The sequence below is a fragment of the Aphis gossypii genome, chromosome 1 (genome assembly GCF_020184175.1).
Source record: "Aphis gossypii isolate Hap1 chromosome 1, ASM2018417v2, whole genome shotgun sequence".
Lineage (NCBI taxonomy): Eukaryota > Metazoa > Arthropoda > Insecta > Hemiptera > Aphididae > Aphis > Aphis gossypii.
Window position 1 is genome coordinate 49,871,147 of NC_065530.1, and position 8,971 is coordinate 49,880,117.

The 8,971-nt window shown below is 26.8% G+C and overlaps 1 protein-coding gene and 1 pseudogene across 1 annotated transcript; one reads left to right on the forward strand and one right to left on the reverse strand.

Moving 5' to 3' along the window:
* Positions 1–2,505: 2,505 nt before the first annotated feature.
* LOC126551685 (uncharacterized) lies at positions 2,506–3,249 on the reverse strand. The gene is made up of 2 exons (XM_050205692.1): positions 2,571–3,249; positions 2,506–2,517 (listed from the first exon to the last, which is right to left on the reverse strand). The coding sequence occupies exons 1-2, from the start codon at positions 3,237–3,239 to the stop codon at positions 2,506–2,508; spliced, it is 681 nt and encodes a 226-aa protein (XP_050061649.1). The 5' UTR covers positions 3,240–3,249.
* A 1,280-nt stretch (positions 3,250–4,529) lies between these two features.
* LOC114132495 (uncharacterized) lies at positions 4,530–7,226 on the forward strand (annotated as a pseudogene).
* The last annotated feature ends 1,745 nt before the right edge of the window (positions 7,227–8,971 follow it).

Consider the following 8,971-nt stretch of genomic DNA (forward strand, 5'->3'; position numbering starts at 1 on the left):
GTAGTAATATAAAAATTATAACTAAAAGTAATAAAGATTTAAAGAAATCTAAATAAATTCTTTGCTCTAATAAGTGCTTAAAATCTTGTCACCAGACAATGAAATTATGAAATTACCTTCCTTCTAATGTTCAGACAGTTCTTGAGGTCGTACTTAGGTACTCAATTGTATAAAACTATAAAAATGTGCAATTGTCCTAACTTACCAAGTATACGGAATAAGGACTTAACAGCCAAAAATTTTTTTGTAATACGATTCGAAAAAAAAATGCAGCACTCTTATTAGTTAAAGAAGTTCTGCATTATCGTAAATACAAAATATGAATAAATTGGTATCAATAGGGACCGGTTCTTTGCAACGTGGGTGGTGTACATCTGTCATGATTTCATGATAAAATAAATACTAGGAATATAGTATTAGTATATACTTATTTTGTTGTGGATAGTGCATTGATCCTATAGGATGATAAGTCCACGGTGACCAGAGAATGACAAACGGCTTTAAAAAAAGGATTTTGGTCTTTTTCTTTAACGTCAGATCCCTTAGGTTAGATTGTATTTATTTACTCTGGTGACTTAAATGAAGCCCAACAATTTTATGTATACGAGTTGCCCTCCTGTCGTGTGACTGCATATGTCAGTATGTTGTATATATTATAATATTATTAAGTATTATATATTTTATATTGGAATGCTCGTTCCTGGACGTGACATTGTGACAAACGAGTATTTAAAAAAATATATAGTTATATTAATCAGTATTAAGTTATAAAAATAGTTCACACTAGGTCTCCGCTTAGAGTGATACTTCATATGTAATGGTTTATTTATTGAATTCAAATTTAATACTTTCACTATGGTTTATGGCAGAATATTATACAGCTGTAGTTCATTTAAATTTAAAACTTATTATAAATACCTATACCTATAATACAACAGACCATTTATTTTATAGTATTAAAATTTTTATATAAATATTTATGCAAAAATCAAACGTAAAACGGTTATAAGACATAAGTCAAAATTAAATTAAATCGATTTAAGTTCGACCAACTACTACATCCCAATAATCAGTGGCGTATACGCAGAATTCGTTTATGGGGGTTAGAAATATGTATGTATATTATGTATAAAATGTTATAAATGTAATATTCCAAAAAAGAATTACACCTATATATATTTCACTTTTGGGGGGTTAAACCCTACCCCCTCCCCCCGTCGGTACGCCACTGCCAATAATCCACTTATTATTGACGTATATTATACCAATATTAATTACGTATATGGTATATACGTACACCAATAGGTACACCAATATTGTCCTTATTAAAACGTAGGTAGTTTATACGTATTGTGATTTGTGTTTACTGGGCAGTTGTCATTGATGATTGATAGTGCTCGAATTTAAAAGCATATGCTTCTTTTTTATGTATGAAATAGCAATCTAATTTTTACACATAAATTCGTTTCGTGTCATTCTGATTCCTAATCAACCAATTTTTTTTGGCTTTTTTATTGCATTTTTTTTTAATTATTTCAATTTCCAACCGTAAATTTTTGCTTGTTAATAATTTATAATATAGGTATTTATTTTTATTATACGTATGCGCTTGTCAATTGCATCTTGTAAAATTGTACAGTGTTAAATGCGTTGTAGGTATACATGAATTTTGTACCTATTTGTAAATTTTTCCTTTTATCTGCTTGAAAATTCAATTCAAATAATAAGCATAGGTACCTACCTAATATATTAGGATATAGGTACCAACTACTACAATTTAATATTTATTCAATTATATAATCAATAAAGAGGTAGGTACATTCGTAACCTATTAGGTATATAGCAAATTAGCAAAACGAGATCTCTAGTTTTTCTTCCGATAATAAAGTAAAAATTTATTTGAATTCCGATTTTTGATAATTGAGTATTTACAACTAGGTAGTAACTACATATACTTAATATATTATAAACAATACAATATGGACTATATGACAATTTATACACATTTACTTTTTTTTCAAATGTGAACAATTCACCTATTTATTTTAAATTTTGAGAATCAAAGGTAATAAGTAGTTAATTTTTTTTTCAAACAGTACTTACCTAAACGGGCAATACCCGTTTGCGTACATTTACCCTTTTTTGTGACTCGTTTGCGTACAAATGCACAACTCAATTGCGCACACAAATTTTTAATACCTGCGATAAATGACCCTGTACGTAGAACTCGTTTGCGAACATAAACTATAGTAAGCTTGCAAAAATCTTCCAAAACTCAAAAAACATTTTCCTTCTCACTTTTACAGGCTTAGGACTGTCTGTTTAGTATTAACAGGCGTGATTAAAAATGTTTTTTTTTTTTTTTTTTGATTTAATTTAATTCAATTTAAATTAAATTTGTCATTTTTATTTGTTTTATTTGTGTTTTATTAATTTTAATGTAATTGCATGCTATAATATTTGGAACCTATTTGTTTTAAATATTCCAATCGATTTATGGATTTGTTACATAATTGTCTAAAACATTTATCTAAAAAATTTATTTTTTCTATGGTATCTTTTCGTTGAACATTAATAATATTTTTCTTTATTGAATTTAATTTTAATTCTGATTCTGTTTGAATTTGTAATATTGTGTCGATAACTAGGTACATGTTTGGATGTGGTGAGTAAAATTGGCTATTGTAATGACGATGAAAACTTTCTACACCGTTTGTTGTCTTTGGATTATTACTTGGTGCACTTGCCCACATAACTGGAGGAAAATCAGAGTCAGGCAAAATATAATTTTCCAAAATATAGTCTGTAAACTCGGTAAACATATTCGTAGGTGCAAATGATAGTAAATCAGTAAAGCCGTCAGAGATTTCATTAGGTGGTAAATAACTTAATCCGAAAAAACATTTTAACCATGAGCCAATTTCTGATGATTTATTTAAATATTCTTTTAAAAGCAGTTTATTTTGTTGTATACGTCGATACCAACTTTGACCAAGATGGAAATTACAACAAACTATTACACAATTCGGAAACTTTTCTAATACAGCATTATGAGCGGCTTTTTCAAAGTCAACATGAAAAACATTTATTTGAAGTGGTTTGTTGGTCAGTTGTACACACAATTTTTCTAACATATCCCATAACATCGAATAACTCGAAGTTTGTTTGTTACGTAAAAAACAATAAACAAGAGGAATATAAAAGTTATTTTTGTAAATATGTAACGTATATAATTGCATAAAAAATTTTGGAGCGTAAGTAAATGTCCCATCTCCAAAAACATGTTCCGCGTTTGAAATTGCTTCTAAATTCATTTTACATGTAAATACAATTATATTTTTATCATCACTCATAAAACAAAATTGTTCACCCTTGTAATGAATTTTATTTTGCATTTCATTTAACTGTTCAATAGCAATTTCGATCGATGTCGGTAAATTCGGAAAATGCTTTCTTCTTATATCATATATAGAACGCCTAAATAATTTCATATCTGTATGAGATAAATTTATCGAAATATCTTCCATATTTTGTAAATCACGACGTATTAATTTACTTGAAAGTATATGTAAGTCATCGTTTGCTTTACGTTTTAAAGAACTTCTAATAATTTCTCTAGAAATTACCTGGTCAGTGTGTGCCTCGTGGTTGTGCGTATTTGATGTATTAATTACCTTGTATTCTTTATTCACTGTAATTCTTGATGCACATTTTTTATTGGTACATCTAAACAATAGATCACCCGATTTTAATACACGAAACTCACTAAATTTATAGTTTTCTACATTAAAACAACGTTTTCCTCGGCGCGTTTCGAAAACATTTGATATTTGGATATCCATGATGCTATGTTAAATGAAATGACTAAAGGACTGACAACTCGTTAACATTACACGTTCAACTAAACCATAGGCATAATAGTAATAGGTATAATGGTATATAATAACTCAAAAAGTCAAAACGTAGCCGAATTATCACTAGCTAAAATTATAACTTATACTCAATTCAATTAGTACTTGTATCTTATCGATAAATGATAAATCGTATCTACTATATTGCATTTGGAACTAAGATTAAGTTACAATATAAGTCTAAATTGAGTACGCAAACGAGTCATCATTTTACAGATCAAAATATGTATTAGTGGGTTTTCACATTTTTCGTTGTACGCAAACGAGTTGTTAGTTTACAGGTAAAAAATTATGTACTGTGCGCAAACGAGTATCACCGACCTAAACTTAATTCACGAATCTATTAATACCTTAATAGGTACCGACATATTATATTTTAGAAATACGACTAGGTAGATGGTAATCGGAAAAAAAAGCGTCGTACCTACTAAATACATAACACTTTTTTATTATAACATACATTTTATAATTTTAAATGTTTGTATACTTTTATATCATAATTCATAATAATATTTAATAAAATAATACACCAAATATTTTAGACTACATAAGTATAAATATAAAAGATTAATATGTATATAGTAGTAAAAGTAATTGTCATTTGACTTTATCTTAAAAATGATGACACTATCTGAAAAGTATTGTGAGTACCTATTAGTATCTACAAAATTTTATGAGGTTTTTTCGTTCATATACCTAGTTATTGTTGTGATTATTTTTAATTAAAGGTGTGTAAGTACCTCTATCTGCACTCTGCAGCTAAGTTGATATTCTTTTCACTTTTCAGTATGAATTTTTCGTTCATCTGGTTATAATCGTATAACATTTTGGTTATTTTGAATTAATAGTGCGAATATATAATATAATGGAAGTGATTCGAAATAATAATAAAAAACCTAAAATTGCATACGGTGGATATTTGTACTACATTCAAAAAGAATGCATTACTATGATTCGTTGGAGATGTACTAAATCAAGTTCAATGAAGTATCCTAGAATTTTAAAAACCTATTTAAATATATAGATAGTCCAACTTTACTCTCCATTCAACACGATCACGTACCCGAGGCGAATGAAAACATGGTTTCTGCAGTAAAAATTCAAAAAATTATGAAGGCAAATGCCAAAATGACTCACCTAGTCAAATTTTTTCAAGTGCCATACTAAATGTTCCGGAGAGTGTATTAGCTGAATTGCCAAAGGAAGATAACTTAAAAAGAACTATTCGAAATCATAGAGGGTATAAAAATCCACCAAAACCGAGATGTCTGTTAGAAATAATTGTTGAAGGTAAATTAAAATTTTTAAAACTATTTTTTAAACATTTTCTTAATTTTTAAGAAAGATATGCAAGTAAAAGTAAAATAGTAAGTAAAAAAAATATTGTTGAAAAAAGTATTTAGAGTAATATTCAAATACTTATTTATCCGACGTATAAAAAAAAATAATAATCTGATGACAACACACTAAGTCGTAAACATAATAATTTAGTTCTCAAAATTCATAATCACTTCATTTAAACTTTAATCTATGAAATAAATCATACAGTTTAAATATCTGGTTTTATAATATATATTTTTTTTTATGTATAATTTGCGAGATGTGACATTTTGATTTTTAATAAAATAATATATTTATAAGTATAAAAGTATTTCAAACACATTAGTGATTAGTATTCAATACCATAAAAAAGTATTTGAATACTACTCAAATTCAAGAAATAAAAAAAGTATTTAAATAGAGTATTCAATACTTTACACCTCTGCGGCCAACAATTACATTTTTAAAATAGAAATTGATTTTTAAAACATATAGGGTACCTACTCATTTAATTTAAAATTTAAAAGGTGAATATTAAGAATATGGTGAAGAAAGATTTTTACTTTACGATAATGGCCCAAATACCTGCAGTGAATGAATTATTATGTTTGCCACCAATATAGAATTTTCCTTACTAGCTGAGTCGGATACATGCGGTATAGCGATGGAAACTTTAGCCTGGCTCCTGAATTTTTTAAACAATTATATGTGATACGTGTACAAAAAAAATCAGTGTTTGTTACAGCTATTTATTGTATTCTTGAGCGAAAAACTCAAGTTACATATGAGGAAATGTTTAATATTATAATAAATGAATGTAAAACTCGCGATATGTATCCAGCTTTAAGATACTTATACTTGGATTTTGAATTAGGTGTAATAAATGCCGCTAAAAATATTTTAGGAAACCACATAATGATAAATGGGTGTTTTTATCATTTGTGTCAGTCGACTCATAGGAAATTACAAAAACTTGGTTTGGAAACCATTTACAAAGAAGATAGTGAATTTAGAAAATATTGTGGTATGATTAATAGCTTAGCTTTTCTGCCCCTGGATAAAGTGCTAGATGGAATGACGCGCTTAAAAGAAAATATAGGTACCACCTCATGCAGAAGACCTTTTATTTTATTTTGATTACTATTACGTAAATGGTACATATAGGTGAGTAGGAACTGCGTCGTCCTTGCGTTTGCGTAAAATACCCCCCATATTTCCACCATCTACGTGGAATGTACATGAGTTAACATTAAAAGATGGACATCACACCAACAATACCACAGAGGGTTGGAATAACCGCTTTTCAAAGCTCTGTGGTCCTAAGCATCCTACAATTTGGAATTTGATTAAAAAAATTAAAATGGAAGTTGCTACAGACCAAGCAAAATTGGCGTTAAGTAATGTGGGAGATTATGCAGAAAGTACCTATATTTATGTAACTAAGCAAAATATGTTAATTGCAGTCTTATGAAAAATTATAATAAAAAAATAAAAAACAAACTTAATGTATTAAATGCATGTATTTAATTTTGTAAGGTATATCTACAACCTACAGTATTTGTAGAATTTCGTTTAAACTTATTCAATAAATCAAAAATTAAATTTACAATTTACAATTTATTGTTGCGATATGATCTTGTATAATATTATAATAATATCAGTTTCTTAAATGTAAAATGAGTTTTATTGACAGGGTTTTGCCTATCTAAAATATTTAGTAAAAATTGCTTATATTTTGATAAATTTAATTTTTTTATCAATTTTTCATGCAGTATAAATAAATGTTTTTATACACCTACTTGAATTTTTATCATAAAATATATGGTATTGTATATATGCGCAGGATAATATTATGATTATTATATGTAATGTGATGTAGTTTTTGTATACTTATAGGTAGCTCTCTAGTACCTATTAGTAATATCTAAGTATTTACCAAAGCTATAGGTAATAATACATATAATCATACATTAATATCTACAGTAGGTACCTACAAAAAATAATGATTAATAATAATTTATACAACGGTTATCTGGACCTAAAGCAGCGGTTCACAAATCTCAAGAGCTTGACCTTAACATTTTAAATTTAATTTGTTTTACCTCCTATCTTTAAATAGGTACCTATGTAATTCAATAATTTTTTTATTATATTAAATTATAATAAAAAATAATTAAAAATATGAAGAAAAAAATTACTTTTATAAGTTTAATACTCATAACAATTTTAGATTCCGAGTATAAAAATGAATACCTACCTAGATATTGATTTTAGTAATTTTACAGCGATATGTTATTACTTATTACTTTATATTTGTCTTTCATGTTTTGGAATTGGAGTTATAAAAATGCTATGATTTTCATTTTATACAGTAAGAAAGTACCTATTGGTACTTTGAGAGGTGAGGAGTGAAAAGTAAAAATTCCCAATTTTTCCTTGATAATTTATTGAAATTATATACCAAAAGAAATCGTACTATTTATGTAAGACTAGTTTTTGACAAAATCAAATTTTTTTATTCTTCAAAAACGAAAAACAGTAGATATTTATTTGAAATTATTATGAATTGTTTATATTAAAATTTTCCATACTTGGTATAATTTTTAAACTATTTATTGACAAGTAAACTTTTCAAATTGTTTTCAATTAATATGGATAAAAAAAAATGTTTGCTTGGAAAAAATACTTAACAATTTAATATAATTATATTTCTCATTAAATTGTAATTACTAAATATTTACCCACAAATTTAATAGAAGTAAGCCAGAGATATATCGCAGTATAGGTAGCAACTAGGGCTACCTATAACTAAGCTATAGGGAGCACTCTTATTTCATATTTGTTAATTTCTTTCTGGGAAAAGTCACTATTCACTAAGTTACCTAAGTTATGCAAAAAGTATTTTATAATTTATAAATAGTAATAAATGTTAATGGATTTATACTGAAAATAAATCTGTGCATATCAATTAATATAAAATAAGAACTATAAATACGACCATAAATTAAACATTGAGGATGTTAATTTAATAACTGTGAAAACAATATATAATTAATAACTTGCCAAATCCTCTTCCATAAAAAAAAAAAATACGTCCATTTACGTTTAGGAATATTTGCTCTATCGTTTGAATTTTAGGTTCAATAGGAACACTAACCTTGAAAAATAAACAATAATACTAAGTACCTACTTATATAAGTACTGTATGACTGACTCTGTTACCTAATTCCAATGAGGAGTTTATAGATTACTATGTAAATAATACATTTGTAATTCAATGATTTATATTTCTAAAATTCTAATACTTTAATACCAATTAATTTTAGGAGGATAAAAACGATATGAAACATGCATCATTGAGACACAGCAGATACATAATTATATACCAATTATTCATCATGCTTATAAAACAATGATAATGTTAATAAAAATAAGGGTCATTTGTCAATGTCATTGTTATTAACAAGTAATTTTTTGGTACACTTAAAATTAATTTGTCGAACAGTATATGTTTGCAAATTTGTTAGATTGCTCTCCTGACATAAAATAATAATAGACACTTAGAAGTTTTATGAGTAATAGTTAATATGGTTCTCTACTGTTCAAATTAAAATATTGTGGTAACTTATTTAAATTCTAAGCTTAGAGTTTAGCATAATTTGCACTTTCTCCTGATAATTTATAGACAAATCAAAAAAATTGAATCATTTTTTTTTTTTTATATTCTTAGATACATAATA